Source organism: Cyrtonyx montezumae, unplaced genomic scaffold (assembly GCF_038088225.1).
Source record: "Cyrtonyx montezumae isolate F1298 unplaced genomic scaffold, pur_monq_1.0 scaffold_3, whole genome shotgun sequence".
NCBI lineage: Eukaryota > Metazoa > Chordata > Aves > Galliformes > Odontophoridae > Cyrtonyx > Cyrtonyx montezumae.
Window position 1 is genome coordinate 24331026 of NW_027072034.1, and position 20050 is coordinate 24351075.

Consider the following 20050-nt stretch of genomic DNA (forward strand, 5'->3'; position numbering starts at 1 on the left):
ATTGATTTCACTAAATGCTGCTGTTTCACCCTCATTTGCATTACTGAAAAATTTTTATTCTATCAGTTTTTCTAAACTCTGTAGCTGGTGTAATAATGATGTCTGAGTTATCTACTTTGTACCAATTTTCCTATTCATTTGGAAACCCTAATTCAAGTGGGGCTAACTGGCACACTTTGGCCACCATAAAACAGAGTGCTCTGGTAAATTGGGTCAGGTATTTCAGTACCTTCTTCCCACAGAGGCCATTAATACTCCTGGGAATTCTACAAGTCAAACTTGCAAGTAATAATTTCTGATGAGTTATAACCAATATTCTGGTTGCAAGTGGGAAGAAGGTGTGGAATAATCCGAGATTTCCAGAATTACATACTTGTTATCAACAAGAAAAAAAGATGCTAAAGTCAACCCATTTGGCTGACCAAAACATGGCTAAATAAAGTGGAACACAGTAAGTTTAATATGAATATGAGAAAAATCCTCCTTATTTTAAAGTTACAGAGCACTGGTTTAGGCTGCCCAGTGAGCCTGTGGAGTCTCCTCTGGAGATATTAAAAACTTGCTTCCCTGTACATTCTACTGTAGGGTATCTGCTACAGCAGAGGTATTGGACTAGATGATCTCCAGAGGTCCCTTCCAAACCCTATTCCATAGTTCTGTGTAAATCCAGCATATATTCCTTGTCAAATCTTGCAGTTCTGACAAGAGAACAGGAAACAAAGCCTTAAAAATTCACGTCTATTAGGAACATCTGAAAAACAACACGCTGCAGAGAATATTTGCTTAGAGTAAGCTAAAGATGTTTGTGATAGCAAGTAATAAAAATATTGATGAGAAAAACACAGTGAAATTTAATTTTCCATCCTCAACAATCATGACCAGGCCCTCTGTTGGGCTTGCTATAGGACAAGCGATCAAGAGAGGACCCCACTCCAGATTCACTGGAAAAGTCCTTCTCACTGCAGAACAAAGAAACCCAAGGGGTTACTTCAGGACTTTTCTACTTGTTGCAAGTTCCATTATCAAGCTTTTTATTTTTCTGCTAAGGGAAGTGTGTAACTTCCAGAATGTAACACTTTCAGTGACTTGACAGACTTGTTCACCTCCTGAGGCTTCAAGTGAGAAATGCAATTGTAAACCTCTTGATACAGCTGAAAGAGTATCCACAAACCACTTCAGTTACACTGAACTTTTGCCAGAAGTATAAGGTATCCAGTATAGAAAATACTGGTTGCGGTGGTTGACCGTGACTATTTCCGCTACAGAATGCAACTGCTGTGGACTTTCAGGAGTTTAACAGATTAGTGGAACTAAATGCTTTGTAATATGAGTAGGTTGCAAAGCTGCTGCAAAACTAAAGCACCCCCACAAAACATAATTTTGCTGATACATGATATAGTTATATACGTGCAACTATGTCTGCAAAGTAAATTGTACAAAACAAAGATCATTCAGGCTAGATAAAGCATGCTTTCCCATGAAATTGGACTTGATAAAGAAAAACATGGGCATAAAATGGTACAGATACACCACAATGACACCACTGGAAAGAAGAGTCCACCTACCATGTGAATATCCAGGCAAAGACCGATTCCCCTTTGATTGGCTTCTCCCTCCAACTTTGCGGATGTTAATACACATTTTGATGTTCCCAAGTGTTGCCTAGCACAATACTTTTTTAATTATTAGGTTTTTTGCAACTTTGATTAGATACAGAGTTAGCTCTGTTCTCATGGAAAGCAGCACAAAGCATTGTTTTATTGTGTGTGTAACAGAGAATGCAGGCAGCTCAACAAGTCAACACTATAAGAGCAAGAATGTGAGAGTCTGAGTGGAACAGAAATAGAAATTGTATCATTGTCATATACAGTGAACAAGAGCACTTGAATACCAGGATGGTAAAAAGGTCATAACCTGTGTATCTCAAGGCAGGACGTGGAAGGGGTTTTCAAGTCCAATGGTGAGTACTGTTGGCCACTGAAGGAGGCTACAAGATCTACTTTGGAAAGAACATGGATGAAAAACAAAACAAACCAAACTAACAAACAGGGTCATGATCTCTGGACATCTGAGGCCTTACAAGTCTTTTAAGTAAAGTTATCATGATGTTTTAAAGACATTTGAAGGAAAGGATTGCTTACGGGAAAGGAGGAGTTAATGGGGAGGGCAGTCTGGGCTAGAAGAATGTTGGAGAGCAGGCAGCAGCACATGAGAGCACGTGAAGATAAGAGCAGTGCATTAGGGGAAGACAACAAGTGCTGCAGTGATCTCACTAAGCCAAGGAATTTGCACCGATTGCAGAGGGGAAAAACAGCTGCAGTTATGAGAGGATGATGTGGGTGGAAGAAGAGACTGAGAAATTCCAGATGTAAAGCAATGAGAGAGCAAGAAAGAACCAAATATAAGTTTGATCCAGCTAGGGCAGGTCTAACAGTGGTATTGGAGAAAACACAGAAGGGGAGGCACGAAGCTGAGGAGACTGAGACATAAAACAGAAGTGACTGTAGTACAAGTAATATGACAGCTAGCATAATGGGATCCTGAGGACTGGCATAGAGATGTTGGGATATCCAAGTTCAACTGAGCCTAGTTCTTGTGAAAGTAAGTTGTCCTCAACCAAGCAACCACCCTGGAGTTTCTGGCCCTTTGCATAATGAGAGACAGGGATACAAACCAGGGAAACTTGAATCACTGAAAATAGCAGGGCAGGGAAAAGCACAAGTGAGAGAAGTTATCAAGACCTTGACCACTGAAATACAATTATCTCCTACCCAGTTTTGATCTTTAGATAAACAATTGGGACATTTGAAGATAAATACTAATGCAAGGGTGTTGCTATCTTAAAAAGCACCATTTGGTTTTACTAAAGCTAAATCAAAATTGTGTGTCTGAGGCATCCTGTGCAGCCACCAAATAGGCCACTTGTAATGCTGAACTCCCAGAAATGGCAGCCATTACTGCTGATTTCATGCTTGTAGAGCTTCATTTGGGAGAACAGAAAACACATGGGTCCTGAATTACATACTGTTAGAAATCTGTAATTGTAGTTGTTAAGTTTGTGTTGGAGAGAAGGGTAGTCTGTAGTTATGAGCTAATATTCAAAACTGTAACACTGGAGGATTCACTTGTTGATTGCAAATAATTATGAGATCTCTGAAACCCACTAAGGCAAACCAGGTAGATTGTGAAGGGCAGGCTGGGAAGAATGAGAAGATTCATCAAGAAGATGAAGAGCTTAAGGAACTGTCCCCCACCCCCCCCCCCCCACAAAAAAAAAAAAAAAAAAAAAGAGAAGGTACACATACAGTTATTATGCTGGGTAAGCCATGAGGATGGAGTTTTAACTAGAACAACAGAGTTTGAAGAAACAAGTGGAGAGCCTGAGTAATGATCTGGCCAACAGAATAAGAGCCCACTTACAGCCTTTAACTGTTAAGATGGTAGATGCGAAGGAGGGAATCCCAGGCAGTGAAACCAGGACAGATGATCTCTGGCAAAATGAAAACAACACCTTCAGCCCCACAGGATGACGTCAGACTTCTTCACTAGACGTGTCCACTGCCTCTGGGAGGCATTAGTAAGTTAAGGTATAATCAACCAGGGTATAACTAATAGTACCTATTATCTTCTGGGATAGCTGTAAAGGAAAAATTATCACATTAACAGAGTCTGATGCTGTTAATGTTCTGAGACACACTGGGTGCCCAAGGAGACAGGGGACACACCTACTGACAAGTTTGAAGAGCAAGGTAGTGGAAATTCTTTCCACTGCTCACAAGAAAAATATGACATTTTAGGTAATGGTTTCAAATCAGGAAATGATCTCCTTCCATATCCTTCTAACTTTTTTTTTTTTTAATGTGAGTAATACAGAAATAGACATCCCATAGAAATCCTGATCACACATTGGTGAATTGCAATGAAGCCCCAAAAATACTTGAAACACCATGCAGTGGATATCAAGAGAAGTTTCTACACAAGCATGCTTAAGATAAATCAGAGTGTGGAAATATTAGCACACTTGTATTAATAACAAAATCTGACCCTAGCCCACAGGAACATTATGAACATCCAGCTGAGGCCAGGGAAAGATAGTGACCCGCTGTTATTACTTCTGTGTATGGTGGAGTGCTAGTTCTACTCAGCTTATACCATTTAACAGCGTATAAAAAAAAAACAATGGAGAGATGTGCAGTCTGAATTTCAGGACAGTAAACACCATCTCCACAGACAGCACCTACTCTTGTTAAAGTGCCAAAATGCGTGGCCACAGGAATATAAAAGCAGTTTCAGTCATTGCCCTCAACACTTATACAGCCCTCCTTTCAAGGAGGATGATATAAGTTATTTATGTTTCCAAGGAAACATAATTCCTCAGAATCACATAAGACTAATGAAGGAAGGTATACTATCAGGTAGTAATAAAATACCACAGGTGCTGCTGTAAACATTACTCAGCTTTGTTCAAAATCTGTAAATCCACGATAAATAGAAAAGTATTTGTGTTGTTCATGTATAAATACAAAATTGTGTGTTAGAATAATAAGGAACTAAAGATAGAGTGTTCAGCAGCATTCATAACTCCTGTGACTGCTGAAAGAGCTTAGAGTAAAGATTCAATGTGGAACAAAACCTTTACAACATTTCAAGTCTACTGACAAGTGAAATATCACTCTCTATTACTCTCGATTACTCTCTAAGTTCAGGAGCAGACTAAGATTTTATATAGTGAATTGGTTAAAACTCCTTTCTCCAAAGTACTTAGACATGCATTTCATGAAAAGATCCATTTTCCAGACTTCTTTTTCCATGTAACAGACAGCAAACTTAGATCACTTTATCACTAGGCTTTGATATCAGATGTATTGTGCAGCAGTTGGTTATTGAAAACAAAAATTTGACTTTTTATAAAGCAATTGGAGCTGCTTGATGGGATCTGTTTGCAGATTACCCTGGTTTCTTCTTCCCTAGAAATGTTTCCTGTGGAGTCTCAACCCAAACGTCACCTAAGCAGTAACATTTTCAGAACTGTAGTACTTGTTTAACTGTAGAGTTTAAAAATTATTAATAGTACCTGCATTTTAGTAGTTGATATCGCTAAGCATTTTAAAAATAGTACAGGGCAAAAGCTAGACTATGTGAAGCAGTCTAGTACCAAAATGAGAGTGAAAGTTGAACATAAACTGATATTCTACTTCTGCATGTTTTTAATGTTGATGACTTTTATCAAAGGCTCTGTAAACTGATGAATCACAGTTACCTCATGGATAGAAGTAAATATTTCAGACTGCCTGTATGGAGATCACCTTACACTGAAAAAACTGTAACCAGTAAACTGCAAACTGCAGTTTCTCTTTCGGGTTGATCCCAGCCCATCATTTAGTTTGCTTTCTGTTGTCTTTTCCACTTGCTTCTTTAAAGGAGCAACTGTAGGTCCAGTGTATTTTTTGTTGTGTCTCTCTGTCTGAAGACGTTAAAATATCACTGCAGTGAAGTGGCATTACAGCCTTTCTTTTGTTAAGAAATGAATGAAGCTGTGAACGATGCAGGGAGAAGGAAGCCAGTATTTCCCAGCATCAGCATGTAAAAGAGCTTTCTAACATCCTTACCTCATCCATTATGACAGCCTCTTTGAAAGGCTGAAAAACTCTCACCAGCAGCTTACAGTCATAAATCAAAACAGCTCCACGCGAAGTAAGGGTTTATCCTGTCCCTATTCCTCTAACAGCTCAGATTGCCACAGTTTCTGAAGACAGAAAATTATTTTCAATTACAAATAACCTTTCATCTATAGCCTTCTGTAGTAGAGACAAAGGAGAATTCAATAATGTACACCCATCACTCTCCAGGTCATATTATACATAGAAAAAATCTTGCAAAGACCACTGTTGATTCCAACAGTATCAGGTAGAGAATGTGTTTTCAGTGCTTTTTCACTCCCTTCAAAGGATGTTCTGATGCAATTTTAGCAACAGTGGCATCATCATTACAGCTTAACGTTGTCTTGGTAATGAATGGAAAGAGATGCCAGCAGAAGCTGACACATCAGGTCTAGGGAGACCTTGATTCCTCAGTGGTTTTAAGACTCACAATCCAACTGTATTATGTTTGTTCTACTCTGCATGGCAGCACTTCAGAGACAAGAGTTTGTACTGAAGAATAAAGAGGGACCTTCCTTTCATAACATAAAAGTCAAATTATTTTGGAGGCATATAGAACCTGATAGTCCAAATAATATATAGAGAAGACAACCTTGTAGAAATGCTCAAGTTGTTTCAACCTATGCAAAATTCTACTTTAAGGCATTGAAAGAGACAGGTTTAAGTATACTGAATGTCAATTGAGAATGCCTAAAGTTAACATAACAACCACCATATAAAGATTTTATTTAAAACATTTATTTGCATTACTTTTATGTAAAAAATGCGGATTTTATTCTTTAATTATACTTAATTTCATTTTTCAGTGCTCTGCATATGTTATTAGTTCATACCAATTTGGTTGTGGGTTTTTTTATTTGTTTGTTTGTTTGTTGTGATGGTAAGAATTATCCCTAAATTTACAGAGGGAAAAATGCAACATTAAAAATTCATAATTCAAATTTCACAGATGTCTATTTTTTTTCAAGATGAAATTGTTTATTATAGGATATGTATCCTATAATAATATTTATATACATAAAATAAAAAATTGTTTTTAACTGAGACAACTACAACAAAATTTATAACTTTAAGAATCAGCACAGGATATTTCATTTTACTTGCCCCATAAGCCATTGAAAACCAGGAGGCCACAGGTAAGAGTATGAAGAAAAGAAGGGGCAGATCTGGCTTCATTGGAGAAATTATGAAACGGCTCTTTTAGAATTCAAATGGCCATACAAATGCTTTTACATTCTGGTTGCACTTTTTTTTCCACACACCCCTTGTTTCACAAAACAACAGGTGTTAATGTGAATAATTTGTGTGTGTTTGGTTTTGCAGATTCGTTGACTGTCGGATTTGTTACTGATTTTAAAACTCATCCAGTTCTCACTGAAGGTGAAAATGTGCCTGTAGGCTGAAGTGGGTACAGGACCAGCATGTTGGCTGCTTCCAACTCTGGTGCTGCTCAGCAGGCTCTTTTTGAATAATTGTAGATCCTCATACTGGACCATCTAAACTCTCATACAATCATTTTACTGAGTGGTCTCTGGGGCTGCAGTCTGGACTAGCAACTCAAAAATAATTTTGATTCTTACATTCACTGTAAAGTAGCCACATACTGGCAGCTTGGCTCTTAATATCTTCATTCAGAAAGCATTTGGTGAACTCGAGATGCTCCCTCTCATCTCCTCTGCAATCTTGAGCCCTCACAGTGTGCACACAGTGCAGGCTTTTATGCCAGAAGATGATAAAGATTTTCAATAGGCTCCTGTCTTAATAGAGCTGCAAGTCCTACACCAGCAGTAGAAGTATAAAGTCCACTGTAAAATTACAATGAAGTCCATTATTTAACCTTAGGATTTCATATACTGCAACCACTTGAGCTTTACCCTTGCAGTCTATGAAGTAATAATAGTAATTTCAGTGAAATTTCAGCCTTGCAAAGATCTGCTGTATACACAACCTTCCTCACTGTAATACAAGATTCACAAGGCACCTGGAACGTTTTAAAACCTGATGTGGATCTTCGAAGGAGAAAAACACTTCACAGGAGTTAACAGTAGTGGATGGATAATGAAAATGAGTCATGATAGTACTATTTTTCTCTAAAGGTGAGAGCAAAATGTTGTCTCCTTTTTCTTATTGCTCAAAGAGATATCTTTTCTATATCTTCTTTCAGTTAATAATGATGACTTTTAATCACAGATTTCCATTGCTCTTGTCTCTCTCCTCTAGACAGGACAACATCCTCAGCTCCCTTTCTTCAGCCTGCTGGCAGCAAATGAGGGTGGGTTTCTCATGGGCTTGCAGGTTCATACACACATGCAGGTTTCCTGGCATGGGAGCTGTGGCTGGTGACACAAACCAAGTCTCACACTTCTTTCCCTCCCCTGTTTTCACAGCCTGAATACCTAATAGGGAAAAGAAAATCCTCATTCTAGCCTACCCAGGAGGAAAAGCCCAGCTGCCTGGTTACTCCACTGTCCTATGCACCAGTATCTGCATTACATTCTCTTATGGATGCCTTATCTGATCAAAGTCTGTTTTCTTTATTCTGGTATATACTCTACATTATAATACCTGCAAGCCATGTCTAAATTAGAAATGAAAGCATATAATTTAGGAATGAAGAAACAACTAATCCAAATTTTCACATTCTCCCTGAGGAAAATGTGTTTTGTTCCCATGAGGATCATTGTTTTGCCTTGGGAAGCAAAGACTCTGAAATCTGTATTCTGCTTTACGCATGCCTGATGCAAAGAAAAAGTAACTCAATGTGAAGGACATCTTGAAATATTCTGCCTTTATGAATATGAATGTAAGAATCTGCAGAAACTGTGAATGAACATTTACAACAAACTGTGAGCCTCCTACTGATGCACTCAAATACAAAACAGGAGGCGAGAGAAAGAAGGAAAAGAGATGAATTTGTTTTCCTACCAAACAGCTGTCTTCTTTAACAGAAGAAACTAAAGAGAAAACAGTGTGTGAAGAGGCCAAAAGCTGCATTAATTACAGTATTTTTAGATGCTACAAGCATAATTTTGATAAACACTCTAAACTGTGAAAAAACTGTACTGTCAACGCAATTAAGTCCTTTTTCTTGGTGCAGCATCATCAATGCATGCGTCTGCTGAGAATATACTGTGGGCTGTACAGTGCAGTTACCCTTTGATTAATGATTCAAGATGATCACTAGGGACCACACAAACTCCTGGGAGATGCCAGAACAAGCAGCACAATGTCATCATTAATTTCTTCTCTTGACCTACATTAGAAAGAGCGATGATACAGTCAGCATTATGGGGCACATTTCAGACATGGTTATACATGAATAGCCCCTGTGGAAGTAAAAAAAAAAAAACAAAAAAAAAAAGGTATATATGTTACATATAGATATATATAGGTATATATATATATAATATATAATGTTGCTTTGGAACAACATTAGGCATTAAAAGATAACTGCATGGATCCAGGAGTGTAGTTTATTTATTTAGATCAACGACAGAACGTGGGAAGGTGTCAAACTAATTATTCTGTTAGCTTTAATATCTGGGCCTGCTGTGAAATACCCATACCAGAAAGAAACTATAATCCCTCTGGGTGGAAAATGTGAAATCTTATTTCTTGTCTAGTTATTATTTCTATTTAGCCAGAGGATGGCATTAGAGCTGGTATTTTATCAGGATAGACCTAGAACTCAGCTCAAAATAATATTTTTTGCTAAAGGCAGCTGCAAGTAGTGACACCAGTCTGTCAGTTGGATTGCTTTCCTGCACTGACATGAAGTCATTCATTTTGTGCCAATGGGCACTGATCATACATTCGCATGAAGCACTCAGAGCTGAGGAAGGCAACACAGCCTATTTGGTTCACTGTCTTCAGCAACTAGAATGCACTAGAGAGCTCAAAATGTTGCAGCACTTCCTTCAAAATACTTTTTCTACTGTTTGGATAGCAAATCTGTTTTTGCTTCCTGAACTGACTTTCTGTATAGCATTTATCCTTGTCCAAGGTCTCAGATATTATCATCAAGGTACATCATTGTTTCACCCAAGGTTAACTGAAAGGCCAGCATTAGCAATGCTGCCAATAGCATTGTTTCTCTAATATGTTGTTATTTTCTACAGTGAGGGTGAAGTTTATCTGCACTGGAAACATTTTTTTCTCCAGGGAGAAGTATGTGGAGTATATTTCCTGAGTAACCAAAGGACATCTGTGTGCCAGAGTTATTTTCAGCTTTGAAATTTTTTATTAATGCATCTTGACTACTTTCATTTTTCCCATTGGGAAAGGATGCAAGAACAGACACTATAGATTCTAGTTGCAGTACTTTCTGCTCTTCAAAAACTGCTCAGACACTACAATGCAAAAATCTGCATGATATAAAATGGAACAAATATAAATGCTTATATATGATACTGCAGTTAAGGGATAGTTCTGGTTGTGGTGGTAGTTGTGATTTCATGCAGTTTTACTGAGCTGTTAAACAAGAATGTATTTATCAATGGATGGTTAATATTTTCACAAAGTAAATGTATTATAAAAATTTCTAAGTTAAGAAAAATGCAATCATTAAAATCCCTGTGATGTTGTTTATGAAATGTAGCACACAGGGTCATATATATTGAAAAGTGACTTCAAACCTGTGAATTGTCACTAGTTAAATATTTCTAATAAGTATGATCGTAAAAAAGATCCAGAACAAAACAACACACTCTGTGCTCAAGAAGTCCACAAGGAGCTCCTTCCAGCCTAGCATTAAAGAGCTCAGACAGTAATATTGCAACTTCATCAAATGTCTACTAAACCTAAAATGGAACAAAACATGACTTTCATTACTGCAGCATTCACCAATAAATTGTATTTTTATCTTTTAACACATAAGAGAATAGAAATAAGCTTGATAAGTCACACCAGCTGCTGAAATATCTGCTACGTATTTGTAGATAGCACACCAGCTGTTACGGGCTGCCTTAGCTTACCTCACTATCAGGACAGGAGATGGTTTACTTCCTACGTCTTTACAACTAGAATGACATATTCCAGTTTATTATTTATATCCAATTAATTATTAATGAATTAAAGAGAGTTTACTTTTTTTACATGCAAAACTCATGAAAGTGATTCAGCTATAAAAATACAATTTTTATTCATTTTGTTCCATCCTTGTATATTCACATATCTTTATATAATGATCAGTGTTCTCTAAAAGATTAAAACTTTAAGTTCTTGAAGTCTGGTTTTCAAAATTTGTCAGTTGTCTGGAAATGTTCTTCCATGCTCGAGCAGGACTGGCCCATGACTGAGACAAATGAGGACTAAGATTACATTACTGGCAGACACTCTTCACTCCATGGATTTCTCTCACTCAAAAATCAGTTTATTGGGCCAAGCACCATAACAGTTATATATTAATCCTATTCCCCTCAGATCTGTCTTCAACTACCTGATCTTCCTTTGGACTATAAATCAAAGTCTCAGTAGGAAGAGCATAAGACCTCACCAGCCACCCAGGTAAGGTGGCAGCACTGGCTGCTATGCCTTCAGAGATTAGAGGCAGGAAGGGAGGAAACAAGAATAGTAGGAGCATTCAGTTATCTTTAAGAAGTCTGGAAAAATTTCATACTGGAACATAACTGAAATCAATTTTTTTGAGTGGCCACCAATGAGCACTTCTTGATGCAAATGTGAAGGCAAACCATGAAGTTGCACATCTCTCTTAGCTTCTCCCTCACTATTACAGGTAACTTGACTCAAAACTGCACATTTGAATGTAGGTAACATTTGTAGCTGCAGACATAAGCAGAGTCACTACCACTACTGGCACAACAAAGGCCAAAAAGAGACATTGCAATTTTTCTCCACTTCAAGAGGTAGAAATGCCCAAAGACAGTAAAAATCTTACAGAAAATATGAAGATTATCGAAGGACTTCCACAGTACTTTTTTTGAAACTGTATTTGAAAAAAAGGGTGGAAAAGTCATCTAGACTGAATGGTAGGTAAGGTAGGTTATTAGAAACAGGAAGACATCCCTCAGAAGATTGAAACTGTGTCAAACTAAAGAAATAGAGATGATCATGAGCTCTGGCACATTTAATGTGAAGAAATACCTGTGAGGGACCACAATAGAGGATGAAGAGCAAATGGTGAAAGGAGTCAAAACTAAATATAAAACCTTTCCTAAAACTCATCGGAAGCAAGAAGCTTGGCAAAGACTGTAAGGCCAACTTGTGATCAAAGAATACAAGAAAAACCTGAGGGGGAGAGAGATTGCAAAGAATAAAATTCTTTGTGTTACTTTTCACTGGAAAAGAAACCAAACTGATTTCCATTCTGAAACCCTTATTTTAGGGAGACTCAAGAAAAAGAATCTCTAACTTGATATTGTATTTTACAGCATCTAATTAACTGTAAAAACTCTCTGGCATTCAATGAGCAAGGAGGCGTCAGGAAGAAAATTAAGTTACTAGCTGTGGTGCACCTCTCCCTACAAGCTGCTGCAACAACTGAAAATGGTAAACACAAGTTGTTTTTCAAGATGATTCTAGGGGACATAGAGAAGACAGTAGTCTGACACAAGTATCAGAATAGTAGATCACATTAGTAGAAAATATAAGAACAAATGCAATGAGCAGATATCCACATACACATATAGTCTGGTAAGAGTCAGTGTTTTGTGAACAGAGACCATGCTTATCTGGAGGCATCGATACTCACCTGAATGCAATTATTGGTGCATAAAAACTGCTTAGTTCTCATGAAGGCTTTCTCTTTAAAAAAGTTTAAAAAACAAGGCAGCAATGGGGTTACCTAAATGATTAACAAGTAGGAAATATGTAATAGCTACTAGAAAAACTGTGAGTTCTTATAGTAAAGGAGGGCCATCCCATGGTAGTACTGTGGGGCTCTTAACTACATCTGCAGATTTCCAGTTCAAGAATGCCTTGGGTTTGAGGAGATACTGATACTGATTTACTCAGACTGGTTGGGCCTAAAACTTTAAAAAAATCAAGAAGAGCTTTCTAAGACGGGATAACTGGGTAATTAAATGCAACACAGATAAACATAAAGTGGTGTACACAGGAAAAGTCCATCATAACTTCCTATAGAAAAATATAGATTCTGAGATATCATTGTGTCTCACAGGACATTATTGATTATGAAAGTTACTTTCATAGTACTACTATCTCATTACTCAGTAATAATCATAAAATAAATTGTTAGGAGTTTATGAGGAGAGAATAGAAAATCAAACAAAGAACAATCTGTAAGTTAGTGAGTACGTGGCTCACCCATGTAGTTCTTATTCCCTTATCTCAAAAATGTTGCATTAGAAAGTTGGAAATGATTCAGGAAGAAATTGTGAGCAAAATCAAAGGCACGAACAGCCTCTATAGAAGGAATCATGAATGCTATGGCAAAAGAAGGCAGACAGAGTGCTTGCTGACAAGTTACCAGGTGAATCCAGAATCTCATTCACAAAGAAACAAGAGAGTTCTTGGTGCAATGGGAAGCATACAAAAGGAGCTTGAGGATAGGAAGTGTTTTGAACTATAACATTTTAAGTATGCTCAAGGAAGAAATAGATAACTACTTGGAAGAAGCATCCACTGGGGATTAGTAACTACAAAAAAATGACATCAGACTCTGGAAATCAACTGAGTGGAAAACATTGGGAAGCTGGGAAAGCACAGGAAAGTACTCAGGGGAAGTTTAGTATATGGTTGTCTCTCTTTGTATTCTCCCCAAGCAGATGACTAAAGCCACTGATGGAAACAAAATACCAGATCATATAACTAACTCATGAACTGATTTTTAATGAGGAAATTCAAGAATGTAACTTTCAGATAGTTAGTGTTAGACCAGATATATCTCAGATTTCTGAGGTAGTAAAGAACTCTAACAGGGCTATTTCAAGGGAAAGGATTTCCCCTGGTAAATGCATCATTTCTGACATTAGTTCTGTCCATACAAATAGACATCTAGGTACAGTGAGCAACATAATTCTTTTGAAAATTTACTCTGAAAATACTGCATAAACATCTAGAAAGAAGATATTTCAACATACCAAGAACAAGGGAAAAATACAACATTAAATAAAATCATCTCTTTGACTGGACATAATTTCTAGTCCATTTTCTTCATAGATGAGGACATATGTGGAAGGAATGGCATTAAACTTGCCCCAAAGGCATAATCTATTTTCAGGCCAATATTTCTGGGTTGTTTATTATAGTGTTTTTGGTTGGTTTTTTTGTTTGTTTTAACTGTTTTTTAAGAGAGAATGTATTTTAATTTTTTATTTTTTACCCTAATGTATTTTAGCTTGGAAAAATAGTTCAATCAAGACAAAAAGCATCTTTTTAAAAATGTGTTATATTCATATGCAATCTCTCATTGAATTAATAATTCAAAATTAGAATCTAAAGGAGTGTGCCGTGGTATAAATGGCATACTGAAATCCTTAAATCACAGTCTAAACTACTCTTTCAAATTCTGATAAATACATCAGCCTTCTTCATACTGGAGAAGATAAAACAATTCTTGTGCAGCTTAAGATATAAGGGTTAGATGCATACTCAAAAGTTAAATTTCAAGAGTTTTGGTAATCAAAAAAAAAAGCAAATTTTTTTTTCAGGATCCTTTGCCAACATCTCTCTTCTCTAATTCAGACTCAAAACTTTGGTTTTGATACCATTTTCTGAACTTGTGGGGAAAATTACTATAGGAAAAATGTTGAAAATAACAAAAATGCTGAAGTTGTTTGTATGGTTCTTGCATGTGGAAACAAGTCCTACAGATAAAGCATTTTTTTCATAATGTATTCACTAATCTTCTAATTTACAGAATAAGTAAAGGAAAAAAGGAAGAATGTCTTATGAAGAATGATATAACTTTGTCCATGGTTTATCCAAGAGCAAGCTGAATATTTGCCCAGCAGCCTGATTAGAATATATTATACTACTATCCTGAGCTTACAAGAGGCTTTCAGAAACCTACATGAAACTTGATACGCAGATCAGAGCAGGGATACTACAATGAGTCTGAAGTTTTACTTTTCCCTAGGGAAATATAAATCCTGCACGCACTCAGCAATTATATTTATCATACAAGTTATGCTTCCATAGAAAAGGTAATGAGAGATTCATAAGTGGCATGATACATTACCCTATAAAACTGATGAGTAATCTGTGCATCATGATCTAAGAGATTAATAAAATTAATCGATCACAAAGCTTCTGAATTTTTATTTTTAGATGAGCTGTGAAAAATAAACTCATAAAAAGTCAAGAGATTGCATTCTACAATTAAACATGGTTTCTGCATCTGAATCAAAGACAACCTAATATGGAGATTTAATAATTGATCGCTTTCATTAAATAATGCAGGAGAATAATACAGTTAGTGGTGCTGTTGATCCATCAGAAAATATGAAAAAAGAAAACAGCCATAAAAAGAATATGTTTGGGAGATTTTGGCAGGGAGAACAACCCAAAACTTGAAGATGTACAGCTTAGGGTAGGCAACTTTTCATTATGAATTATACAGGCTACAGGATTATCTTTAACATATAGTTTTCACTTGCTTATGAGGAACTGTTCAAGGAACAGATGGACCACTGGGCAGAGCACACCTCCACAGTTACAATATAACAGCTAGAAACAGGGCACAAGTCTGAATTTGAGAGTTCATTTTCCTTTGGGCTGTTACAGAAGCTCTAGTATTACCTGTTTCTTGCCTGGAGCTGGCTATAATTCAGTCTCAGACAAGATGTACTAAGAGTATTTTCAGAACACTGTAAATCTTGGAAATATTCACATCAGTTACTCCACACTGATGTAATGCCTTCTTTAAACAACCCTGGAGTTCATCTAAAAGTACTTTGGGATCTTTTCAGCAAGAGCCGTTATATTGAAGAGCTTGTTCTTAAATTCATTGATTTCAATAGGTTTTCGATTGTTCTGTAATCCTTGAACACCATGAGCAATATCACAGATGGAGGAATTTATTCTCTCAGTAAAGACTGAGTCACTCTGTTGATAAAGAAAACGGACAAAGTAAAAGCAAGCCAAACTACCTTCATCTGAAAACATTGAGTTTGATGGGTTTTTTTTCAGTTGTTGTTTTGCTTCTTGCTTTATGCCTTTTAGAAAGATGCTTGTTTTCTACTAATTTAGTATCAGAATTCTATCATCTTTATGATAAAATAATCTTAAATCTAAGACTTCATCTATCACCTTTAATTCATTCTAAGAATCTAGCTAACTGACAACTGAAAATCTAAGTACATCTCTTAAGATTTCTAGAATAGATCTTTAAAAAAAAAAAAAATCATTACTTGATCAATTTCTTTCAACCCAAACAATAAGAATCTTAATGATATTGCCAAGGTAGGAAAAGAGAAAATTACTTGGATATAAGCATCAGGTATATAAAGGAGGAACAAATGACAAAAAAATGGGCAAACCAGTCACTCCAAAAGGCACAATGTTCATCTGGTTAATGATACTCAAATACCATTGAAAAGGCAGAGAAATCAAATTCCTTCTGGAATTTTAGAGTTAAATTCAAAGGAACCTAATCATGTAATGAAAATGAACTGTGCACACAGTACTCATCCAATTGCAAGAATGCACATATACTCCACTGCACATATGTTCTGATACCCTATGTGGAGTATAACTTTTTAATAGCCTTAGAAAACTTAAAAAAGGAAAGGATACTGACTTTTTAAAGGGTTCCTTTTTCCATCTTCAGACGTAATTGATTATCAATTTCTGGTTTTGAATTACAAATAAATGAATTACTCAAAGAGACTTAGATCTGAAGTAATTCTAAGGAGCAAATCAAGCACTAGAAAGCAAATACTAAGTTTTGATGGAATTAGGAGAAAGAAAATGGTGCTCAGGCACTTTGGCTGCAGGAAAGAAAAAAATAAGACAGATGGATAACAAGAAGATGTAATACTCTCCACAGAAGCAAATCAAGCAACAGAGTTTCTTGTCTTTTTAGAAACCTTTTATTCTTACCTGAGAGTGAATTATAAAATAACATGATGAAGAGCAAATCTCATCTGAGAAGTGAAAAAATTATATGCTGAAAAACCAAAACAGCAAATTTCAGCACCTCTATGACCTTACTATCCTAGATTCCCTCTAATTTACAGTGACTATTGCAATAAATAAATTCATTTATTTTAATATAAATGAACTTGTTTACTTGTATGTTTCTATGCATTAGAAATTCTTTCTCCTCAGTCCCAGTATGTCCTTGTATCCCTCTTATCCACTGAATTTGAATTTTTCCTGTTAACTCCTGTCTTCTCTAATTTGCCTTTTACACTTTCTGTGTCAAGATATCAAAACCTTTTTCCAAAATAATACTACAAGATACTTATTAAAGTGTCTCATCTTTTTATAGTTAAGAGTTTAGAGCTGACATTGCAAGGATGACAATCAAAGATGTCATTACAGTCATTTTCTTAGTAGGCTTGTAGTTCCTCAAACTTACTTTCACCTGCAATTCTTTGTTGGCAAAGGGTTATGATTCCTTCCCTCAATAAGGTCAAAAGCTTTCCCTCATTCTTATGATTTTCTTTTACTGGACCTCTCTCACTGACATTATCAATAGATTTGATAGATGTTTTCTAGTACCTTTCCAGAGATGAAAACATCTCCTATGAAATATAATTAGTATTACTAAGGGCAAAGCAAGAGAAACAATGTCAAAAACAAAACTTCACTTTCAGCCAGAATAATTTTCCCATCTTCCTGCTAATCTTTTTGAAAGCAAGATGAAGATGAAAGATGAGGTTTGACAAGAGCAATTGCCTTGCACCTAAGAAGGAATAACTGCATGCACCACTGAATGTTGAGGAATGACCTGCTGGAGAGGAGCGCTGCATAGAGAGACCTGGCTGTCCTGGTGGACAACAGGTTGGAAACAAACCAGCCATGGCCAAGAAGGCCAATGGGATCCTGTGGTGTGTTAAAAAGAGCATGTCCAGCAGGTCAAGGGAGATGATCCTCCCCCTCTACTCTGCCCTGGTGAGGCCTCACCTGGAGTATTCTGTCCAGTTCTGGGCTCCCTGGTACTAAAAGACAGAAATCTTCAGCAGAGGGCTACAAAGATGATTACGGGCATGGAATACCTCCCTTATGAGGAAAAGCTGAGGGACTTGAAAAAGAAGACTCAGAGGGGATCTTATCCATGTCTATAAGTATCTTTGCAGGAGGCAAAGGGACAAGGCTGGACTCTTCTCAGCACTGTGTGGCAATAGGAGGAGGGGAGATGGCCACAACCTGAGGCACAGGAAGTTCCACACCAATGTGCATGGGAACTTCTTCCCAGTGCAGTGAGGGAGCAGTGGCACAGCTGCACAGAGAGGTGGTGGAGTCTCCTTCTCTGGAGACGTTCCAGACCCGCCTGGACGCCTACCTGTGCAACCTGGGCTAGGGAGCTGCTGTGGCAGGGGGTTGGACTCCATGATCTCTGGAAGTCCTTTCCAACCCCTACAGTTCTGTGATTCTGTGATTACTTTAAATGAGATATACAAAATGACAAACCCTCTCTAGTTGTCCTAATAGTTTCCTCTAGGGAAAGCCTCTATTTCAAAGAAGTGAGTCATTAGTTTCTGTGTTTTCCAAATGGTGAAATGCCTGCATTGTACTTCCTTAAGCACTATACTTGCCTTATATAGCAGTGAGGAGATACCAGCAACAGCAGTTGTCTTTTGCTTTGGGATTGGATTGCTCTCCAGAACTGCTGCTCTCTCTGGAAATGGGGATCAAGTTCCATGGAAAAAATATGGGAATTAAATAGGCTAACAAACCCAAGATATTTTTTAACATTACATAACAACAAAAGACAGCTACACTCGTTCCTAAAGCTGGACATTTTGCTCAAGCCATCATGCTTCACCCTGGTCACACTGCCAGATACTGTGCTCCCTATGACCATCAGTTCTGAGAGGAGCAAGAAAATGATAGATTCAGTTTCTCCCAGTAAGAGTGGAACTCAAGAAACACAGTGACTAGGAAAGCTGAGAATATTTGCACTGCAAATACTTCCAACATTAACTGAGAACAGCAAAATACAGACCAGATTTAGCAGACTTCTGTGAGGATCAGTAAATGGTAACCTAATGAACAGAAAGAAGAGAAACCAAATGCATGGGAACAAGAAAGACCTCATAGAAAGGCAACAATTATCTTAAAAATGAATTCTAAGGAAAAAAAAAAAAAAGAAAAATCCTTGCTTCCCCCCTCACAAACAGCTTTTATGTGTTCTACACTTTTATGATTTTTGAATTCTTATTATTTGAATCCAATCCATGCTTATTTTATAATATATCTGTGCAATGTTAAGATGTAAACCCCTCAACAACATTATAACTCAGTGGATTTGTTTAGAGGAGTATTCAAAGCTTGAAATGTAGCTGTCAAAGAAGTCAGTGGAAATGTAGATATTTCCTCCTTCAGCTTTCCTTCAAGTTATGGTTGCTTCCAGTTAAGAAGTTCTACTGTTCACCTCCATTTACACACATGGTTCATCAGAAACATTCACCACTAAATACTGCTATATAATTATCTGCCTGCCCCAATGGTAGATTCTACCAGTTTTTAACCCAACCTACAGCTGCTACCTTGAGTGTGGCAACAAGGTGCCTCATTAGCACAACAGGTTAGGGACTTAATGTGCAACAGGAATGCTGACTGCCCACAACTACCTGTTAAATTAGTTATTTTGGCAGTCCCATCTGAGCACCACACTTTCCAAGTTACTCCTGAGTTAATAACTTTACCTAAGCACTCAGGACTTCGATGAAGTAGCCTTCAGGTTAGACCATTCCTCTTACTTTTTCCTTCTGAACCTTTGTCACAGACCATATTTCTCTTTGCTCTGAAGAAACTTCTTTCCAGCTCTTTCATGCCCTGAATAGAGTATACCCAAATAAGCTTCCTAATGTGTTTTTAGCAATGCTTGCACTTAGGCTCTACTTTAAATGTGAGAACAGGATGCCTCAGCAAAACAGTTCCACATACCAAGCCCTAGTGTGGAGTTTGCCACCATAAATGTTCTCATAAAAATAGAAAGCGTAACTGAGCTCAGACAAAAAAAAGGCCATGAAGCACACCTTGCAAAGCTAATAAAGTCTCTGCAAAATTGGTCATCAAGATTCACATTTGCAGTATAGATGTTAAAACCAATGATCTGGCTGCAAAAACAGCATTTTTCTCAACTTCTATTTTTTTCCCAGAAGTTTTTATATGAGGATGAATTCTTGCGTTTTCAGAGACCTCGCTGAAAGGCCTTACAAATGGGAAAAACACTGCCCTAGTAGACTTTGATGTCTGCATAATTACAGTTTTAATATATTTTCAAATGAATGCAAAGC

General features: G+C 37.1%; 1 protein-coding gene across 2 annotated transcripts in view; it reads right to left on the bottom strand.

Annotated features, from left to right (window-relative positions):
- Positions 1–20050, bottom strand: part of FGF14 (fibroblast growth factor 14) — a 383177-nt gene that overhangs the window by 233214 nt on the left and 129913 nt on the right. Inside the window, exon 1 of one of the 2 annotated variants that reach the window (XM_065740957.1) lies at positions 1566–1759. The exons of the other annotated variant lie outside the window; for it this stretch is intronic. Within the exon in view, the coding sequence (XP_065597029.1) occupies positions 1566–1641 (76 nt within the window). The 5' untranslated portion in view covers positions 1642–1759. Of the gene's footprint in view, positions 1–1565; positions 1760–20050 lie in introns of those variants that run through there. 2 annotated transcript variants of the gene reach the window in all.